The sequence below is a fragment of the Chanos chanos genome, chromosome 5 (genome assembly GCF_902362185.1).
Source record: "Chanos chanos chromosome 5, fChaCha1.1, whole genome shotgun sequence".
Classification (NCBI taxonomy): Eukaryota; Metazoa; Chordata; class Actinopteri; order Gonorynchiformes; family Chanidae; genus Chanos; species Chanos chanos.
The window spans coordinates 30,567,022-30,590,490 of NC_044499.1; the positions used below are offsets into that span (position 1 = coordinate 30,567,022).

Here is a 23,469-nt window from a genome sequence, read left to right on the forward strand (position 1 = left end):
ATTGGTTGTGTGCAGGGAGTGTGAACAACCAGTGTAATTGCTGTATAACTGGAGTATCTCAATAAGTTGTCTGGTAGGGTTCCATTTTGGTTAAAATACTCCCTCCCCAGGGAGCTACCAGTATAGGGTGCAGGAATCAAGGCAGCTCATAGATATTGAGACAATGGGAATTTTCCATATAACTTCTAATAGACATGTTCTCCTTTCAATGTAATTATAACAAAACAATTTCTACTTGTCAAAACATATCATATCCACATATTGCGTCTGCAGCGCTCCAGGAGTGAGTGAGTTCAAAGGTTGGTGAAGAGCATTCTCAGACAATAAGATGAGACCATTTCCATTACTGCTGCAAACACTCTCATTATCTTCCTTCCACTAGATTTCATCATTACAGGCTTAGACAGGGGGAAAAAATCACTGTGAGCAAAAGCGCCCCCCCCCCCCCCAAAAAAAAGAAGACAACAGCATATCTGCATGGTCTTGGCACAGAAAGTGTAGAATTAGTCAGGTTTTGTTTTCTGATCATTTACAGTGCCATAATCCATAATGGGCCACACAATACTAAATGTATCTAGTAAAGACAAAATGATACAGGACAGACAGAATAGGAACAGGATAGACAGAATGAGAATGCCTGCCTGGGCTAAGGATCCTGTCCTCGAGTTACCAGGGCACACACTTCACCTCAATATATCTCCTCCATATGTCTCAATATGCTCCTACAATGTTCCCATGCTTTTAAGACACACACACACACACACACGCACGCACGCAAGCATGCACATGAATCTTAGCATTTTGGTGATCAAACTGATCCCTAAATAATCAAAAAGTGGCCATTCAAATCAACTAAAACTAATACAAATCAGCATCATTATGAGCACAGGACAGTCATTTAAAAAGTTCAGTATATTTCAGATGATTGTACTGAGTGTTTTGGTCAGTCAGAGAAAAGCCAAGAGTCAGAGAGCACAAAGATAGAGCCTGAAAACATGGAACAGAATTAAAATCTTACCGGCTGACTTGGGGGTGAATTTGTCTCTGTTAGCCGCACATACAGCCAGGAGCCGATAACCCAGCTCCAAATCAAACCCTTGCTGTGCAGCCACTCTGCTAACCACCTGAGTGAAAGACAGAGAGAGAGAGAGAGGGAGAGAGAGGGAGGGAGAGCAACAGAGAGAGGGAGAGAGAGAGAAAGAGAGAGAGACAGAAAGAGAGAGAGAGACAGAGAGAGAGATGAGAATGGGGGAGCTTCAAGTCTACAGTAAATGGAAAAATAAGGATGCTAGTTTGAGAATAGAGTCTCACAGTTACTAATGTAAAGTGCATTAGAGTGGAGCCTGGGGGGTGGGTGGGGGTGTAATCTTTGATGTCTAATATCACAAACATGAGCACATACAGTCTTCTCCTCCCTCAGCTATGACACAACAGATTTCATGAGCTTTAAAATGACTGTGCACCATTTGGCAAGAGTCACTGCTCAGAGAAAAAATGATTCAGAGAGAAGTATGCTAATAAATTCAAAAGCAGTTGACATTTGGAGACTCTTTGAAAAGAGGCCACTGACGCCATAGAGTTCTGATACCTACTGAGAGAGAGCCTTAAGTGAAAAGCCTCCTTACCACAGGAGGTATAGTAAATCAGAGTTAGATGGTAAAACATCCCTTTGATTTGTCTTCTCCATTATCAGCAAAGGAGACCACTTTCTGCTTCTTTGACCTTCTTAAACATACACACACACACACACACACACACACACACACACGCATTTGACCACACTTTTACGTCACTGCCCCGGCAGTTTCTTTCAACAGCTCTGAACACTTCTCTCTGAAAGCTTGTCATTATACTTTTTGTATAAGTATAGCTTTGCTGTTTTCTGACACCAAAAAAAGATCGGGGCACATCTCTGTCCACATTTATAGCAAATGCATATTAAGATGAAGATATATGTGCCGAAGTCGCCTAATTAAAATCTTCACATGTGAGGGATGCTGCATTTTAACTGTAATCCTACACGAAGCCAAAACAACACACGGTTCTTAATTCGGTGCTTTAATTGTATAGATGGTTTTGGTGGAACAGCCGTGGTTTTGGATGCACGGTTAAGCCTCTGTCTCATTTCTTTTAAAGAACTGATAAGATTTACAGCGTATTGATGGAGCGAATTCCACCGCTCGGGACACAGTGATATTTCCATACTGTGTCTCTATGGGGTGTGTGTGTGTATATATATATATATATATATATATACACACACACACACACATATATATATACCAAAGATTGTGAAGTGGGCAGAGCAAGGCATTAGCTCTAGCAGAACACCTATCATTCACCAGCATGCAAGGCTGTGTGACTGACTCAGCGCTGAAAACACAAAGAATGGTTCTGTTAACAGAACTGAGGTTACATTTTGAGATGGTTTATGTTCAAAGGAAACGACACTTTTAATAGTTAGGCAGAGAGTTTCTGATGGACATGTTTTTTTTTAATGTAATGCGTCAGCCAAGCCATTTTTCCCCCTTAAACAGGGTTAGAGACTTGGTTGAATAGTATTATACAGGAATGTACACAGATCTGGATATCTGTGTGGCAGTTCTTCACACTAAACTTCAAGTGCTCTTTGAGTATAAGGGACAGTCTAACAGTGACACTGCAGAAAAAAAGCTCAGACATTTTACACATGAATAGTCACATTATTCAGAGAAATAATGTACTGTTCAAAATCAGCAAAAGCATCAGATTTAGAACAAAAAATAAAGTGAATAAATAAATAAATAAATAAAACAAACTGAAGAACTGGTATTTGAACAAGATGGGACTACATTTTCAAAGGCGATGAGAGACGTGGATATGAGCGTTGCTGAGACTGTATTTGATCAATATTTCATTGTCACTGAGGTTGGAACTGAGGTCGCTTGGAGGAGATGTAATTAACGGTTGGAGTGAAACTGAGATTTAGTGTCCGGAGACAACCTCTGAGTGTAAGCTACATATCCTGTAGGACTCTTTGGTGGTGGAAGGTTCTTCATCGTCTAATGTCAACTATATAACGAATCTCCAATTTCCAGAAGCCTCTTTGAACAATACCATCTGTTGAAACGAGTAAGCAGAGCATTTGATCTTACTGCTATCTAGTTAATTACCAAATCCTGACATCTACATGCAAAACTCGATACCATAAACTTAAAATCAAATGGTGCTGGAACACTATTGAGTCTCCAGTAATTTACTTCTCCAATCTGGACAAATGCTATTAGGGGCACTCTGCAGCATGGGGGAGAATGGCGTTCAAACAGGGGATTTGGACACTTCAAAACTCCTGTTAACTTAAAGAGCATTTACTGTTCTGTGGTTTGACCAGACTTCCTCCTCTCTTGATTCCTATAGCACTAGAAATAACAGTGAGCTGCTTTCTGTTATAATGTCATGAAAATGACATTCAAAGCTGACCACAGAGCAGTCTAAAATAGCTTCCACAAAACACATGTTCATGTCTGCTGACTCTCCTACATCTCAAACCCATAAGGAAGTTTTAACTGACCTTGTATGGACAGTGTTTAAATGTTCACGTGCAACAATAGGAGAAAACTAAAAATCCAGTTTATGGTAATGATTCTCCAACTTCCTGGGAAGAGACCATAAGATTTCTCACTGGTGAAGCTATGTATGTGAAGTGAAAAGGATATGTGGTACTCTGATACTGAAGTCTAATACAATGGTTCTCTAACTCTGATAGATAAATCCAGTCCAGCTGAGAGCACACTGCCAGTGAGAACTTGTTGAGTTACAGAAGGATAGGCTTCAAAGCAGATGGTATCTCCTCTGGACTTTGGTATATGACCGGACTCTTTGGTCTAGGATTAGTCTCTCCCTCAGGGGCTAACGCTGGAGGTAAAACACAATCTCGCAGGACCTAGTGACACCCCTTACCGTTAGACATCCCATCAGGCTTTGCTCAAAAGGTCGCTGGAAGGCTCGCGGGTCGCCACACCAGTCCAGCAACTCTGTGGCCGCTGTCTGGAAATTAGCAGGATTTTGTAAGTGCTGGAAAACAAACAAAATAAATAAGCAAGAGACAAACACATTAGATCAAAGACTGAAGAGTCTAATGTAGAGTCATTGTAGGTCCTGTTACTTGTTATAGTATCTCCTTATTAGTCATAGCAAAGTTCACTTTATGTTATCTAAATAAATTATGTCCGTTTAATGGTCCAGTAACAATGCAGTTTATCAAAGTACCATGTCACATTAATGTATTTTGGCTAGACAGCTCCTATTACTAAGAAATACAAATTCACAATCAGCTCATGTTGTTTCAATGCAATGAACAATAAAAATGACAGATACCTAACTAGGCTAAAAAGTACTTGCCAGATAACAAAATATCACAGCTTTTTTTGTTTTGTTTTTAATTAAAGGAAGAGGAGGAAAAAAACATGTCCCAGGAAATACATTGCCCCAGGGTGCTCTACTACCCTGAGGGCTCGCCTCCTCCACCCCCCCTCCCTTTACACCTCCTCCTCCTCCTCTCTCCACGGAAGCACCGCTCAGCTCTCTGGCTGGTCTAGCCCACAGTGGTGGCGCCAACATCTAACACTCAACCATAAATCTCCTGAATGGCCCAGGCAGCCTTGTGGGTAACGGTGGAGGAGCCCCCCCCCCCCCAACCCCCCTTTATAGCAGCACTAACCCTAAGCCATTGGAGAGTAAACCCTCCGTCAGACAATAGGAGCTGTGACCTTCAAGGTTTCTCTTTCACTCTCTCTCAACCTCTCTGAGAGTCCTCTCTCAAACTGAGTCCCTCACGGTACAAAGCTGGGTACAGTCAACCGCCAGCCATTCACAGGGAGGATAAAACCAAGAGAGTATATCCAATGACAGGACACAAATGAGGGTGCTGTTACTGAATGTCCCAGCAGGTCCACTTGCATTAATTCAGTCTGAAGAACGCTGAAGTGATATCAAGTTAGAAAATGCTATCTAGAGCAATGTTATTGTGCTCTACATTTAAGTCCACTTTAAGCACTGTAATTATGATCATTATTGCAATTATAGAATCCTCTATTACCACTTAATATAAGAATAACATTTCTAATATATTCAGTGTCCTGTGTGTTTTGCTTACGCTGTAGGAAATTACTAAACCCATTCAGACAAAAAAACCAAGATGGTTTAAAAGTTTTTTTGGATGTGTTTCTTTGAAAATGGATATGTCTGGGATATTTACATTTTCTGCATGTTGCAATATGACACAAATAACAGAGGCTTTCCAGAGATGTGTTACATGTCTAAGGAGAAGAGCAGAGATGTGTTACATGTCTGAGGAGAAGAGCAGAGATGTATCACGTGTCTGAGCAGAGGTGTGTTACACGTCTAAAGGCTGCATCTCCATCTACTTTGATTTTTCTTTTTTTTTTTTTTTTTTCCTCCGCGCCACACAGAGCCCAGGGCAGAGCTGTGAGAGCAGGCACCCAGGAGAAGCTTCCTGTCAGTCTTCTTTAGGGGGCAGCAGAGGTTAGCATTTGATTAGCCAAGCTCTCATATCAATTTACAGAGGCAGCCACTGACAAGGGCTGGATGAAACCAGTCCAGTTCATTTCTGGAGCTGGCCCCGGGTAATTCATCTGCAACAGGGATCAGCGTGTGTGTGTGTGTGTGTGTGTGTGCGTGCGTGGGTGTGTGTATCTAGGTATATGTTTAGCTTTGTGTACTCTGCTGTTTGGTAATGTGTGGATGATGACCTCACACACAGACAGGCTAAATTTAGATGTCTCTGAGAGCCAAACAACCATGCAATATGTGTACTAAGGGTGAAGAGTCTGGGGGTGGTGGAGGGGGTGGGGGCAGAGAGTGACAGAGTGTGAGTGTTAGACAGTGGAGAGGAGAGGAGAGGAGAGGAGAGGAGAGGAGAATAAAAAAAGCACAACTCCACCATGCCTCGTTGAAATGATTACTGCTCCTTGTACTAAGAACAATTATTTCCCAGGGTGCCTTTCAGACAGAGCGGTTGGCAGTGTCACACCGCAGATGTTACCCACTCGCTGGCCAAGTCTAACCACCAATCACATCCCAGTGGTGGGCATCAGATGTGTGCCCACCCACCCTCTGAGCAAAAGTGATCCCTATAACATACACCCATATGGACAAACCTCCCTGTACAGCCAAGGCCAATTACAGACACAAAAACACAAACATGAACAGGCAGACCACCGAGAATCTCCTCGAGACCAAAGGGTACTCACCAAGGCCAATTCATACTGATTAGCACAACAGCTCATCGTAAGACCATGCTGAATTTATAGAATTATTGTTGTACACCTTCAGCACAGCAAATTTTATGTTTCAGGTAAAATTCAGTGCTGAGTATTGGTGACCTTCAGGAACTGGTTATAGCACTCTTATGCAAGCTTACATATTAACTGATGTAACAATACAATACAGTACCAGCAGTGATACATAATCTCAGCATCTAAAACCTTGGGGATGGTTGTGGTTTGAGAAAGAGAGAAAGAGAGAGAGAGAGAGAGAGAGAGAGAGAGAGAGCCATTTAGTAGCTACTGATCCAAAATGAGTGAAACTCAACAGACACTAATCAGAATTCGCGCCGTAACACATTAGCATCATCATGTAATTAAAGCGAGGCTTAATTCGTGGTGGGAGCAGTTGGACACTTGCTGTAACTTCGCTGAAGTAAATTGACGACAAAGACTTCGGTGGTAGGCTATTTGAGGGCATACAGACATTTTAAACTATATGTTACGTTTCGCTTTTCATAACGAAACAAGAGCATTCCATCGTCTAGAAGTTTCGACCCTGCCTCGAAATCACATCATGATCAAACAAAACATCAGACTGCAAAATCGCAAAAACATGCAAAATCAATAAGTCGATTGAACGAACTCGGACCACCCAGACAGAGACATAACGACGAGGTGGATGGATAACGTCTCTCATTGAAAATTTTCATCGCTGAATAAGCCTGCTTAAGACTGAAGCATGCAGCTGGATTGACGAACAATATTTCCTTAATTACGGCAGATCCTCGATTGTGATATGGTGTTGAGGGGAAGAGAAGAGGGAGCTAATTGTTCTAATGTACCCTGATAATCATCTTTCCGAGCACTGAGGGAAGCGAACTGGAGCTTGAATAGGGTGACTGGTAGTGTAATTGGCAAGGCATAAATGCTACGTATTATGCCCGGTGCCAGGCCCTGATTGTCAGTCACACAAAGGCGCCTCTATTAGCCTAGCACAGACTCACTGGATGAATTCAGTTTAACCGTTTACAAGGTCCACTCAACTAACAAGTAGGGTTGGACCACGCTAATTGACATGTTTAGCCAATATCAACGTCAATGGCAGAGACGAGTTTCTTTATGTTTCGAATTGCGCGGTTAATAGTTTTGACCCAGCTGTCAATGTCTGTACTAAACAGTAGAAAATCTCATTATGACAATACACCAACGGATGAAACTGTTTGCGTTTGTGTGTGAATGCTTGGCGAATAGGTTTCTGTGTCAGAGACACGCTTAAGAACAGCATTAACATTTTAGAGAAGTAACAGTGAAGCATGATTTCAGTATTTTTGAGAGAAATGCGTTAATCAGGATATTTCAAATTCGTGATGAAACAACACAAGAAATGGAGAATCTCTCTCTCACTCCCTTCCTGTCTTTCCCTCCCTCTCTCTTCATAACTGCTAATGGTATATAAGGGATTGGTCTTCTGAAGGCCAAGACCAGTTGGTTCAGAAAGGAGGTGAACATATTACAGGTCTAACTCACTGACAGAACCAGAAGGTGATTACACACAAACACCATTCATTCAAAGAAGCTGTACCTCCCAGACACTACATCACACAAACACACTGTCTGCACACAAATGGAAGGGCTAAGCTTTGTGTGGTAGGACAACTCTTCCTAAGATGAAGTTCACTTTCCACAGTGGCATATACAGAGATAAAAAATATAATTCACTTGGCTGGCTATGACCAGATAATTAAGTTTTACTACAGCTTATAAATGTTTTGAAACACGGAACGCAACTCCACCCATATCACCTCTGCCACCATTCAGGACAAACTTTCATCCAAATGCTCATGTGTAAACAGCCAGAGAGAGAGAGAGAGAGAGAGAGAGAAACGAACCACAAGGAAAACAAAGTTCACCTCAAAACCATAGCTGTAATGAAAACCAAGCCTGAACAAACAAATCACTGAGAGAGAGCTTTCTGAAACGTTCTTTGTTCTTACCTGTTTGATGCAGAGCAGTCTGTCATTGGTCTGCTGTATGTGTCTGTCCATGGACGGAATCGAATTCATTCTGCTGGTCAACCTCAAGCTTCTACCTGCCTTCCATCAAACTCAGGCTCTCTGCAGGCAGGAAAGAGACAAAAGAGACAGACATTAGAGGACAACTCTTCTCCCCAGGGGGGGTTGGCAGCGAAGGCTAAACCCCACCACAGCCTAAAGACAGACAGGAGAGAGAGCGAGAGAGAGAGAGGAGGAAGGAGAGGGGAGGGAGAATTATTGATTTGGTAGGTGACAAGTGCTTCAGTGGTTTGACTGAATGACATTCCCCCATGACATGGCTGCACTCTTAAGAAGTCGAAGCGTTTGGCTCTAACCACACTGACTGACAGTCTAACACAGAGAGCCTGGAACTGTGGCTAAACTAGATACAAACATGTCCCTGAGTGGCCCTCCAACAAGAGTCAAGAGTATCTCCTGGTGTTAAAAAAAGAAAAAGAGGAAGAGGACTAAGAAGAAAAACTCATGGAGGGTACAAAATAGTACAGAAAAAAGTGAAGAAGAAGAAGAGGAAGAAGAAGAAGGAGAGTCGTAGTTCATAGTGTAATAGGGTATCTGACATAGCCTGGGGTATTTTACAACACACTACGCTCAGTGAATTATCCTGGGTCTGCTGGTATGAGAGAGAGAGAGAGAGAGAGAGAGAGAGAGAGAGAGAGAGAAAGGGAACACTCCCTCTTTACAGTGAGAACACTATACCAGCATGTGCTCCATGTTGACATTTCTCCACCATTATGTAATCCTTGAGTTAACAATTATCTGTAATCCTCAGACGCCCAGACACGTTCAACATATCGCTCTCTCACTCTCTCTGTTTCACTCTATCTCTCTCAACAGCAATGAGTGATGAAAACACACCGCTGATCGAGGAAAAACACAAAGCAGAGCTTTCTCTCAGTGAACCATTCATTAGAAAATAAAACAAAAAAACCCAAAAGCCTACATAGCAATTTGACAGGATTCACAGCCCTCTGTGGACTGGAAAAGTATTACGGCCTACACTGAAGGTTATCTTTTCAGCTCACAGGGAAACTGATTTATCGTCACATTCAACGTCAAATAAATATCCCAGCCAATATCCTAGCCATAACTCAAAGTGACCTGCTGGTTTGGAAAGAAGGAATGACAAAAAAAAAATGAATAGGTAGATACTGGACACCACCTCTCTTTCATTCCTAGACTTTATCTGTCTCTATAGCTCCTTTTTTTTTATCTCTCTCTCTGGATTCCTCATCTCACTCCTCTATTTAACACTTCATTTATTCCATCAGTCTCTCTCTCTCTCTCTCTTTCTCTCTCTTTATCTCTCTATTTCACAGCCTTGAATGTGACTTTGCCTTGGGTGTACGAATTTCACCTGCAATGACACTTTTTGCTTTGAAGCCACTCCAAAGGTACAAATGTGCTCTATCTGGATATTAAAACCACAAAAGCAAGAGAAAGTGAAGAAACACTTTGTCTATCTGTAATTATTTCTTACCTGCTCAAGACAGATATGATCCTGAAAATGTAAGTGAATAAACTTTGTCTCTAGGGATTGGCCAACTGATGTGAACTAGTTTAACTCCAAACAGGATCACTGTGTAAAACATCATTAAACACCCATCAAGTCTGTCAGCAGCCTGTAAAAGAGAACAGTTCGTCAGTATAAATGGAGATGTTCAGATAGGTGCAGGTTTTAAAAAAGAGGCCTATGGCCACTAAATGAACTTCTCAGTGGAGAAAATGAACAAAACAGTGGGTGGAGAACTGGACTTATGAACCAGTATTGGACTAGAAACTAAAGTTCAACTCCTGTTCAGTCAATCCTGTTTTCTGAGAACACAGAGGTGATTTTTTTTTCTGTGAAAGTGCAGGTGTGTGTTGTCTGTTCCCATAAAAGCAGGCATGTGAAGCCACATGATTTTTGATCCTTTTGGTTTACCATAGATCTCTCTTACAACGATAAGCACTAAGACAGAATGCAAGTCAGTGAGTTAAGAGGTTTTCTTCATTCTTAGTCATGACAATTAAACACGAACTTGAAATCTCAAATTAAACAGCCAATTAGGGCTTTAACACGTAGGGGATGATTTTATGTCATCACCAACCCCACTGTTTGTTACATGCACTTTATTTTTGTTCATGTGCTGTTGGCTGTTAACATGTGTGTGAAAGGGTGTACCCATGAGGTGTCAAATTGCTATTTCATCAGGAAACCCACGCCAACTGTTCCAACATTTGTGGACTTTTAGCTGATTAATAAAGCGAATCTTTCCTAACAGAACAAGCAAAAGAACAGGATGTGACCACACGTCCAGGGAAAAAGTACCTGAGCGATTCAGATCCTGTTCAAGGCTAGCTAACAAAAACGAGAAAAGCGGTGAGGGGAGCAGAGGAGAAAGCCTCAGGGGGGAGCCAGATGAAATCGCTGTTTTTATGAAGAGAGGTTACCTGCATGGCTGCCTCTCTCACCGCCCAAAAACACACAGAACAGAGTCAAGAAACGAGCTGGCACTTTACTGCTTTCAAACACAAACATTTCAAAACAAACGCTTCTATTTTCTCACAGATGGTATTCTTCATGAACTTGTCCTAAATCTGGTTAAACACAACGGAGAGCGACTGTCTTCTCTATACATGATGGATCATTTTTCGGTGGTTTGTGCATATTAAAAACAGATATGTAATTGTGCAGGGAGGGCTGTTGTGTCATATTGCTGATTTACAATATCAGTGAAATGTCATTTCAAATTTCATATTAGAATTATATGAACAGGAACCAGACACCAGGAAAATAATTAACAACAGAACTGGTCAGAGAAATGACAAACATCCTGAATTGAATAAAAAGACGAATTTGGGATTGGTCTTAATGTGTACAGCCAAACTAAGACAGTATGCTGACATGAACTCTGGAGCAGCGGGAGGAGAAAGGCTTGGGAGGGCAGAAAGGAGAAAAAGTATAAAGGTATAAAGACATAAACATAGCTGTCCTCCTGGAAAAGGTGGGACATTTTGGTGTGATGTCATAATACCATCACAAACTCTTGAAGCAATGACAGCCCATGTGACAATGTGTCTGCACAAACACACAGACACACACACACACACACACACACAAACCATTCAATCAAAAAGCTGTACTTTTCTGATCACATCACAAAAACAGCATGTCACAGATAAGATGAAGGAGGATCAAGTTGAAAGCTCAACTCAAGGTAACACACAATGTGAAGAAACTCCTGTGCATTCATTCCATCAATGGAACAGAGACAGCAGTAACTCCCTCAGCACCACATCAGGTGTAAACCATGTAGGAAATGAACTCATGAACCACTACAGCAAAACAAGCCAGCCCCCTACCCAACACATGCACACACATCGCCTCCCCCCCCTCTCTCTCTCTTCCCCCGCGTCCCTCTTAAAGGGTGTCGTGTTTAGGGGTGGCAAGGGACAGGCCTAGTTTTAATTAGTCTAAATGCTGGTGGGGAGGAAACAGCGTTTTATTGTGGTTACAGCTTATTTTGTGGGAGCAGCGGGAGAGGTCCAGGTGCTGTTCTGAGATCAGGATCACAGGACAAAGGTCTGGTTGAGAATGGAGCAGGCAGGAAACACATTCTCCCCATCTCTTCATTGTTAGCTCACACACACAAAAAACCCCAGCAACACCAAAAAAAACCAAAACAAGGCACACACAGCCATAGGTCCCCACAGCATCCCAGTAGTAAATCTGGATATAAGAGTGACCTATCCCATCTACTGCCCCCCCCCCCCCTCTCTTTCTGTGCTCTTTCTATCAGTGACTCCTTCACCCCCCACCATCTCCCTTCACACACATGCACCTCACCACACACACACACATGGTCCTCCCCATGTGGCTCTTCAACATACTTGGGAATAGTTTTCTTATATTTCAAGTGGTTTGCTCTGTGATTCAAGCTCTAACCCCAAGCAGTTGTGTCAGGCGCTCTCACACAAGCCAATCAAAACGCTTCACTGACTTCACTCTGTTCAAAGCCCTCAATATCTCTTCCTCTCCCCCTCCTCTCTCTCCATCACGCTCCCTCTCTACCTCCATCTCCTCTTTCACCTCTCCCTTCTCCAATCTCCCCTTCCTCTCTCTCTGCCCTCACACTTTTTCCCCCCTTTTCTCTCTCTGACAGCTCATGTAAGTGAACTGGCTGGATTCTTGTCAGAGCCACACACACACACACACACACACTGCATTCAGCCATCAAGCACATCTGCAGTGGGATTAGAGAAGTGTGGCAGAAAAAACAAAGAGAGAAAGAAAGACAGAGCGAGACAGAGAGAGAGAGAGAGAGAGAGAGAGAGAGAGAGAACCATAAGAGAGGCACCATCTTAATCATAGAGGCGGGACCCACTAAGCAATGTGTTACCTCTGATGGAGTGTAACAACCCACAACGCCTTTCTGCTCTGTAGCCCATCACAGGCAACTTAAACAAGAAGTCGAAAGCAGAGCAAAAGAGAAAGGAGAGAGAGGGAAATGAATTCTCTCCTCTTTTTCTTTTTCTTCTTTCAGGCAGTGTAGTGTGGCTGATACAAGTGTTGGTCTGTGCCCTACTGGTCCCCTTTAAACTACTCCCTCATTCCAGAGACAGCAAATGCTACTACCACCCACCCCTGTTGTTGGCTAACCCAAAGTGCATCAGTGCAGCTAGGCTCTGTGTGTGTGTGTGTGTGTGTGTGTGTATGTGTGTTCCTTTAACTCTGTGACCCCTGCCACATGGCTTCTCCTCTCCTTTTCTCTGTCTGTACTAATAGCAGTGGAGAGTTGATACACGCGTGTGCATGTGTGCGCGTGTGTGTGTGCCTGAGTGTGTGAGAGTGAGAGAGAGAGAGAGAGAGCAGAGGGGAGTTGATTTCCCTGAGCAGAGGAAGCAGAAGAGCACAAATGAGCCACATGACAGTGTCTCCTGTCCAATAACCCCCTCCACTCTGAACCCTGCTGCCTCTGCCCAGCCAACAGCCACTGTCCCTGTGTTACTCTACCCGCCAGCACTGCTGACCGGCCCTCTTAACACACACACACACACATACACACACAGCCACTCATCACACACACATATATACACACACACACACACACACACACACATACACAGTCACTCATCACATATATACATATAAATATATATACACACACTGTCCCAATAGGCCATTTGCAGAGAGACAGAGAGAAGGAAGCAGCTGGAGGGACACTGTGTGTGTGTGTGTGAGTGTGTGTGTGTGTTTGAGAGAGAGAGAGAGAGAGATAGAGAGAGTACACACACTTACTACTTAAGAATTGACTTAATTATTGATTTAATTCTCAAATATTCATTCAGTGATGTTGTTCATCCTTGTCTGACTTGTTTTAACAGCTTACATACTGTTAACAGATCAAACCACCCCCTCAAGGCTTCTTCTCTCAGATTACTAACACAGTAAAAGGTACTTCAGAATTTCCCTGCCAAACCAAGGCCCTGCGTTTGAACCATACCGAGGCAGCAGCCCTCTCTGTGTGTGTGTGTGTGTGTGTCGCTGCCAGTCAGTAGGTTGATAATGTATTCGGATGGTGTGTGAGTCTCTGTTCATTTCCCACATACCAGTCTTAATCCAACCCACAGAGAGAGAGAGAGGGAGTGAGGGAGAAAGAGAGAGGGAGTGAGGGAGAGGGAGAGAGGGGGAGAGAGAGAGAGAGAGAGAGAGAGAGATAATGGAGGGAGGGGGAGTGACAGGCAGGCAGACAGATACCGGAGAAGGAATTCAAAAGAGGTTGAGAGGAGAACATAAGTATGTGTGGAGGGGGTTTGGGGCTCTGTTCATATGCATTTGCCTGTTTTTTTGGGTACTCAGTTGAGTCTATGAGGGATTAAACATTTCTACAGGAAATGAAATACTGTGTAAGAAAAATATTCATACGATAAAAACATTGCTTTATCAAATTACATCGAATGCTTTCTCCTTATACCAAACAGTCAACAAAACAAAACAAAAACAAAAAACATGTTCCAGGGATTTTTTAGATAGGCTTTCACACATACCCTTTACTCCTCAGAAGTACGTCATTAGTGTTAGGGGACAGTCTGCTCTTCAACTGACTCCCTCTGCCCTGGGACAGTCCAGGGAGCTTTGGCCAAGAGAGGAGGGGAGCAGAGAGGAGAGAGGAGAGGAGAGGGGCAGATTTAGGGAGTAGAAAGGCGTAAAGTCACTATAAATCCACTGTACAAATCTCTCTTATCAAGGCACAGGCAGGAGGGTGTGGGTGTCACAAAAGCATCTGACGAATGCCAGGCCACAGAAGAGCTGCACTGATTCTTACTCTGCCCCAAGTACCACTTGCTATAACCTGAGAGTGTGTAAATAAGTAAATAAAAACAAATATAAATAAGTTAGTAATTTTTTTTAAATGTCCCACCGGGCTTCAAAGATGCCATTTGTACCTTTCCACATTCAGTTTTTAGTCTCTGTCATACTGGTCATATTTTTTTTCTATGCATGTCTGTTGTGTTTGTTGATACTTCTGTGCTTCTGAGTAACACACCTCTGCATCAGTGAATTACGCCCACAGACTGTATGTTAACTTGTTTTCTTTCACAAGCTGGTTTAAAATACAAATCAATGATGCTACTGTTTTGATATTTCACAGGCTAGAAGGCTACACAGACAGACAGGCACACACACACACACACACACACACACACATACACACACAAATATAACTGGCAGTCTGTTAAAGAAAAAAAAATGTGCAGATTAAAAGTTTGAAATGTGTTTTTAATTATAACTATGATTTTTTCGAGCAAATATATTTTAACACAATTTTTTAAAAAATAAACTCAAACACAGCGCAAAGGCATCAAGATTTGAAGTCACACTGCTCAACGAGAAAAAACATTATGATTTTTAACACAGACCTCTACAGTGTATGTCCCTGTGCTGCTCTGTAGTCCTGGCTGTTTTGTAAGACTGTGAGGGAATCATTATAGCTCTAAGCACAGAATGAGGTCAAAGGATCTGTACCAGGCTTCCAGAGTGGCCCCTGTAATACGGATCACATGTTTCACGAGAAAGTGTGTCTCATTTTATATAAGCTAGCCTGGGCCATAAATAGCAACTGATGAATATTGTATGCTGAGGGGGACAGAGGAGGCAGTTTTGTAGTGTTATGTAAGTGAAAATTTTACTTCACACACACACACACACACACACACACACAAGTGCACATGTGAAGAAGCACAGCCTTCTCAGACACACACTCTCTCCAGATCCACACAGAATCATTATCACAGGCATCTTTTCTGTGGAGACCCTTTGATGATGTCATTCTGTTCCACGTCCGTGATGATGTCATAAATTGCAGGATGCTTTAAATGACACAGCCCCATCCAGACACAGCATTGTTTACATTTCAAAGTAAAGACTTTCGTTTTCATCTTTACTCAGACACAAATGTCTGGCCTAGTGTACATGCATTTGACACTTCATATATTTGAATTGGCCACATGTATGATCGATACTCAGTGATCTATAATAAGGCTGACATATGGTTTGTGTGGAGATTCCCATCCAGTGCAAGTCATACCAGTTTGTGGAATGGTACAGTTTAAAACCAGACTGTCACAGTCCAGATAAACCTGTGTGCATATGCCACGGTAGTCTGGACAGGCTGGAAAATCCTATGCACCTACTGTGTCAGAAAAAAAAATGCAGAAAAACCACTTTTTTTTGGCAGGATAACCACCCTGGGTATATGTCAGAAGTATTCTGATAGGTCTATTGTTTTGTATGCTCTATCATTAACAGTCCTGGCCTTGAAACGAAAAAGTTGCTAATCTTGCAGGAAACGTCAGCAATTAGGGTCTATGAATTGCCCAGTTGGCTAACATTACACTCTTGGCTACAGATCTGCTATTTGCGCCAACTGCTAATAACAGCTAATTTTTTGGCTGGTTGACAGCGTGTAATAGGTACAGTGCACCAAATTCATTTTGAATCTGCTATCCTGGAATAACATTTTTGTATTTTATTTGTATTATCTAGAAAGCGCTTCGACAACTAAAAAGCTTAAAAGAAAACAGAAAAGAGAAAGAGAAGGAAAAAAACTGAAGTGGAGCTATCAATAACAGGATACACACAGGTTTGGCGCCGTGAGAAGGAATGCCCCGTGCTGTAAAAAAGTCCTGATCAGCTAATTAGCACAGCCACTGGAAAGCAGAGACAGAGGAGTCGCTTAATTAAAATGATTAATTAAGAGCAATGAGGAGGGGAAAAAAAATGAAAAACCTTTTCTAACAGAATGGCTGTCTATAATTATGGGTGGCCCATGCTCTTTGCACTGCTGAGGAGTACATGTGTATGAGCTTGATTGTCTATGGTTATTGAATAAACCATAGGGGTTAGTACAGTATCTACCGCCTCTCATCACCCTGGATCTGCACAGTAGTCTAAACACCACAAACACAACAGTCTGTGCTGTCTTCTCTAACAACATTAGGCAAAAGTCAAGAACAAGTCACGGACCTCTCATGCTTTCATTTTTGTGCTGTAATTATTAAAAGCCATTAGATAGTTTAAGTTTTTTATTGTTCATTGTCTCTTCTTTGCAAGGAGTACACCAACGGGTGTATTAGTTAGATCTATGTTGTTGAGTCACAGGCTTAATTTAAGAGTACAAAGTCACATTTTTTGGCTAAAACTGTACTGATTTTCATGCTTGGCTTGTATTCTGTCTCAGAAGTCACACTGGATAAAAGTGTTGGCTAATTGAATAAATGTAAAGAAATAAATGTAAATGTAATGCAAATGGTATTGTAATAACAGCAGCGTGTACATGTAGGTCATTTCCCTTGGTCAAGGCATTCTACGACTGACCAAGTCTGCAATGACTCTTTACCAGAAACATGAAAGAGGAAAATAATGAGGCGTCTGACAGCGCATTGAGCTATCATTCTTAGCACTTAGTTCACTTCCAAGGATGTCTGACTACCTTCTGCCACGTTGGAAATGTTTACTTGTTTAGGGATGAATGTATTGTTTTGGTGCCATAAATCTCTGTTGGGTGAGAAGTTTAAGGGGGTAAGTTTTGGGGACAGGGTGATGCAGTGGCAAAGACTTCCTCTCGCAGACTATGTTCTCCTGATTGGGCTGTCCATTTGAGCCTTTAACTTGCTCACTAAAAAATCTACAGAGGTTCAAATCTTGCTCAGGGTGGCCATGGCAACATCAGAACTTTTGCTGAACATACAAGCAGGACCATGCGTGCCAACAAGACAAAGACTGAAATTAGACATAAAGGAACATCTTGTTTTTCCACAATAAGAGTTTGTCCTTACAAAAGCTGACATGGGGGCAAAAGCCACGCTTAGGTGAACCGTAACTGCCAATTATGACAACTGAAATTAATGGGTTATAAATATAATTTGATTGTGTTGTACTTTTCAGTTGTATCTGTCAGCCTTCACCACGGCTATTGCATAGCAGAAAGACGGGAAAAGACCGTTGCATTTTGTCTTCAAACGTGAAGTTCTCTCCTGTCATCCTGAGCTCCTTGGAGAGTAAGACTAATGGGTATGATCTCTGTTCATATGTTCAGGAGGACATCACAAACATGCAAAGGAAGTCATTAGTGCCTTCAAAACATCTTATCACCTTGGGACCGTGGGCTCCCTGGTATTGGTCTCATTTCTGGAGTACCAGATTAACTCTGTTATCGCAGCGGCCATGGGAAAGGACGCACAAAAGACTTAACACCACACTAACGAGTACCATGCCAAGTCAGCTGATCTGACGGTGCAGACCATCTGGGACATACTCAATTATGGTAACTCCTCTGAAGAAGGAGAGAGGGTCGGAACTGAAAACCGGCATGCACTGGCTCCAGCTGCTTGAGGGCACTCAGAGGTATTGTTGACTTCTACCTGGCAGTGGAGGTAAAGGAGCAACATCCTGAAGGAGAAACAATATCATAGATTTCTCCTGCTGAGTAGACCGCTGTGGACATTTCGGCTCTTGAAGAAACATCAGCTTCAAGTTCAAAATCATCTGTGGAGTTTCTTTGCAGAACCCGGTTTGTAGAACTCTGTGTACGCCCATCCTCTCAGAGTGGTCTGACCAGAACCAGCCCCCAGAAACCTCTGTGGCCTATACCCCAGGCAGAGGAAATGGAAGAGCAGTTGCTGGGGGGAGAAACAACACCAGGGACTTTTCTTACCGCGCAGACTATTGTGGAGATGTCGTCTGCCGAAAGAAATGTTACCTTCGGCATCGACATCATCCACGGAGAGTTTCTCGGCCCAACCCAGTGCAATCTTTGACACAGACATCCCCAAAGGGTAGAACTGCCTGCAACAAATCTCCCACTGTCATGCAGATCATTATAGATATGGATGATTCCATCTCACTGTCAGAATGCATTTCTGAAACTGAGAAGGAGACAAATCTAAGTGCTTCTCAGATGAAAAGGTGAGAGAGAGAGCTGAGGGAGCATATGCAACAACCCCTTCAACCACTATGGGATCAACAAAACGTTGAGTAGATCTCCATCTTCTGTCCTCCACTGGATTTCTATATTTGTATGATTACAGAGATATTATCAGCTTTTAATACTTGATATCTTGCTCCATTTGTGAACTTATGGCTGTCCTGTTGAAGGAAAAAAGACAAACTCACTCTTTTTTTCCCTCAATATAAAGACAGAAATATTAAGGATGCATGTACCATCAGGGATGCCAGACAGTTGCCTCAGAAACATTCTCTTATGAAATCGTCACTTGCTCTGGGAAAAGCAACAGTTACCAGTCCCCTCAGACAAAAGATTTTCTTTCATCTTAATTTACTGCTTTATATCCTGTGATGGCAAATCAAAGTAATATTATGTGGTTCCCCTTGACATGTTAATTGTCTGTGCCCTATATATGAATGCATATCCCTCATATTGTAGTTTGAAGACTAGAACATGTTAAATAGCAAACTATGGAATGGCGACAGTTTTGGTAAACCCCATTATCAGTGAGCATTAATCACTGATCACTTGCTAAACCACGTTGCAACAAACACATTACAAGAGGCAGTAATGGTGTAGCAATGGGTAAGGGAATTGGCCAGTTTAAAATGACAGACTTTTCCCAGCTTTCATGTCTGGGGACAGCAGAGCTTCTGACATAGAGCATTTTAAATATACTGTATGTCTTATTTGCATATTGTCTAGTCCAACAGGATTATATTCCCTGGAATGAATTACCTTCTCAAAACTCAGTGTCAGTAAAAAGCAAAGTACTTGTTGAAAAAAGTCTCTAGCGTGATGATAAGGAAAGGTTTGCTTTCAAGAGTCAATTTGTGAAAGAATAGTTTCACAAATTCATCGTCTACTCGCTTTGACTACATAGTCCACATACCATAAGAAGAGTACTGAAAAAAAAACCCCTCTTCCGTGTCCCTTTACACATAGGCTTAATTGTGAATGAAATTAACAATTAACAACAATGAACATCTTGAGAGGTAAAAGAATAATACAATGGTTTCAGAGAGAACTGCTATATCTGTTGCCTCTTTGAACTCTCCAATAAACAGTTTTCCTCCCAGACATGCCCTTTTGAGTTACAAGAATTCAACTTTAGGACTTTCATTTAATACCCTTACTTTGGTTAATGGAGTTTTTTTTTTAAACTAATGTGGACAAATTTGCATTTACTTTGCCTCATTAGTATGAGCCACCAACAGATTTTAACTACCGGTGCTCTTCAAACAGCTGAAATAGTAAATATATTATAGCGTCACATGTTATAGCAACTCAGAAGAAAAACAACAGTAGAGAAAGTTTGCTCTCTCAGAGCAGTATATTATCATGGCCTCTACATGGACACTGGTAAGCAAAATACACATTGTTCTGGTGGACAGGACAATGTTCTCATTACAGGACAAAGTAAATGCAGTAACGATGACAAGACAGTGTACAAGAATTGACACACAGCTGCAGTGCACACTGTGACGAGCCCCAGGGTCTTAAGTGGACAGTGTGTAAATGCTGTGGGGAAAAAAACTACCGAAAGAAGGTCAACATCCATATTATACAGGTTTTAATAAAGGGAAAATGACCTGTTAGCTTGTGTTATGATAAATTATATTACTATTTAAGTAACTGTGTCCATTTCATGTGATTTAATGTTGATTCTGAGTGTCAGTTTTGGGGGGCTTAGGAACACATAAAAACTTTTCCCATTGAAATGACTGGCAATTACATTTTCAAGTTACAAGAATTTGCCTAACGTGGAGGTTTTTCAGGAACACGTTTCACTCGTAAGTCGATGGAGACTGTACCCATAAGTTTGTATTTTGATACTGGAGGGTGGTATGTTGGGCCTTCTCCTGACTTAGAGGGCTAGCCTTTGGCCTGTTGCTACAGCAACACTGCTCCTTTTACACACACGCACAAACACACACACTCCAAAATAGAAAAACAAACAAACAAACAAACAAACTGGAGACAATGTGTTTTCCATTTAGACAAAACCTACAGCACAAGATGCGAGTCCATCTTGACTTGTCCATTAGCTGCGAAATGGAGAGGTGGTTCCCTCTGCAGCTGGTTGTGGGCCAGCAGATTAACAAATGCGTGCTGGGAGCCAAAGAAATAAAATTAATGTCTCGTTCTTACTGGGGCCCAGTGTTAACATCCGGCCAATGTGAAAACAATAGACTTTAAAAGAGAATTCAGTCGCAGTGAGATGCAATGTTTACTGTAGTTGACAGACACTTTGCTAATAAAAAGTATTGTAATTCCCTTGACAAAAAACAACTACATGACTTGGATTGAGAATTGAACAACACGTGGTCCCGAAAGTACTGGTGACTGATGGTTGTATATGTGCATGTAACAAGAAACAGGCCAAAAAGTGCATTTTCCGAGATGGAAAAAAAACCTCTGGAGGTGTTCCTTTCTGTCCTTTCTTTTCCACTGTTTACAACAGGAGAAGCAGAACTGACCCTTCCTCAGAGGAAAGTAAGTTTTCCGAGACTGAAATTAAAGCCAACTTCTTACCAAATCAACAGGCAGGGAACACGAAGCTTTTACTTTTACAAGCCTGCATGTTTTACAGTTTTTTTGTAGTCACATTTGTGTTCCGATTGGCTAAAACCAAATAGACTGTCCCTAAAATGACTGACTAAAGTTGCTGTTTTGTTTTTTTTTTGACAAGGGAAACCATCAGAATTAGAAAAGGGGGTTTGAGTTGAGACAGATAATCTAAACAAACCCACTGATCATATCTCAAACATCTGTCCTTGTCATCGACCAGTCACAGTTTTTGCATTCAATTTTAACACAAAAGAACCACAAACTCAGATTTGATTCCTGACTGGATAAAAAAAAGCCACATGCAAAGTCAACACAGATTATGATCACAGCGTAAGCACTCTGAGACTTTTAAAAAGAACTTCAAGCACAAATCATTTCCCAAAACGCTTCCTTAACAACACATGAGCAACTGTAGCACAATACAACTACAGCCTGGGAACTGCAGCGGTAAACAAAGCCGCATATGACTAAGCTGTTTTAGACCGATACGAGGATTTTGTCATTCATTCTTAGGACGTCAGTTTTATCTGACAGAGCTTTGACTCCTTCACTAACAACACTGGAAAAACCACAGAAACCTCAAAGGTTCATCACAACACCAGACAATGGTGTTGAGTGAAGTCAGAGAGAGTTGAAGAAACAAAACTGTTTGAAGTCTTCAAGGTACATAATAAAATAAAATAGAACAAAATAAAACAATACTAAGTGTAGTCTGAAATCTTTAGTTTACAGGGATAAATATATGGAGGTTTGCTATTTGTGCATACAGCCAGACTCGGTGACATCATTCAAGGCTGAAAATATTTCTGACATTGTAAATAATACTCTGATGTATGTTTTTATTTGATTTTATTTTTTGCCAACCCTTAGGCTTTCCGAGCAGACACTGAGTGTGAAAGCTATGCAACTTGGTAACCATGTCTCAATCTTCATACAAATAACATATCAGCTTCAGTAGCACAGCAATGGTCTGGGTTTTCTCATTCCTTGAAGCTTTCACATTTGCTCAAAAATGACTTGACAAAGAGGTGTAGCAAGCAGAGGGGTGACATTTCTCTAGGATGCAGATGTGTTAGCCAGTAGATCACTGAACTAATTCATTAATGAACTCTGAAGTCGGAACTACGCTGAGACTCCTGTATCTTTTCCCCTCATTGACTCCGACATCAAAAAAGACTCTGGGAATTTTTGTAATTGTCCGTCCTGCTTCCCCACCCTCTTCCAAGGCAAACTCATTCCCAACCCTGCCCCACCCTGCAATGTATCCCTGTACTTTGTTTTTGTCATGTTAAAAAGAAGACATACATACATACACACACACATAGATACAAATATACATACATATATACATACGTATGATACGTCCATACATATATACGTACGTAACTTAGATAAAATTATTAGAAATAAATATGCCACTTAAAATTGAGAAAATAAACATGAAACATATGGGTATTTGTTATGCATGTTGCCCAGTCTTTCATTTTCATGCTCTGAGACTTAATCAATTTCACACAATTTCATCAATAATCACCTGTTCAGAAGAGTGCTGAGGAGAAGTCACTTAACCTGCACAGTACGAAACTACGCCCAAGTTTCTATGAATAACATGTGAGAACTGCATTGTCTATTTCTCACTCCTCGATTTGTTTTGATATGCTTGTCTCAAGTGTTAGTTGTCTTCTGGGTGAAACACAAATCTACCTAACACATCCACAATCAAAGCAGCCCTGTTAACAAACAGCGAATGCATACGGAGACGATAAACACGGAGAGTGACAGAGTTCAGCACACTACAGTACAACAGAATGGACAGGCATGAATTCATTTAATCTTATAATGCTCTAACGCTTTTACTGCTTCTGCTTTATTCTCCTTCCACACCCCATTATCATATAAACACCTATGTTATCAAAGCAGCGAAAACAATTTCCTGGATAATTTTACGAAGATGCAATTGGCGATTCACAATGTGCGAGTTTAGAGAGCTTACGCTGGTGTCTTTTTGAGTGTGTGGTGTGTGTGTGAGTAACTGTGAGATAGTGTACATCTGAGCTGGCTTATGTGCACTTAACTCTGAACAGGGACAGA

The 23,469-nt window shown here is 41.7% G+C and overlaps 1 protein-coding gene across 3 annotated transcripts in view; it reads right to left on the minus strand.

The window, feature by feature from the left end:
- LOC115811928 (zinc finger MIZ domain-containing protein 1) overlaps window positions 1–23,469 on the minus strand; it is a 106,465-nt gene that overhangs the window by 27,077 nt on the left and 55,919 nt on the right. For all 3 annotated transcript variants that reach the window (XM_030774349.1, XM_030774348.1, XM_030774347.1), the window contains exons 3-5: window positions 8,261–8,380; window positions 3,940–4,053; window positions 1,019–1,124 (exon numbers count right to left, since the gene is read on the minus strand). In XM_030774349.1, the coding sequence (XP_030630209.1) occupies window positions 1,019–1,124; window positions 3,940–4,053; window positions 8,261–8,329 (289 nt within the window). In that variant the 5' untranslated portion in view covers window positions 8,330–8,380. The remainder of the gene's footprint in view (window positions 1–1,018; window positions 1,125–3,939; window positions 4,054–8,260; window positions 8,381–23,469) is intronic.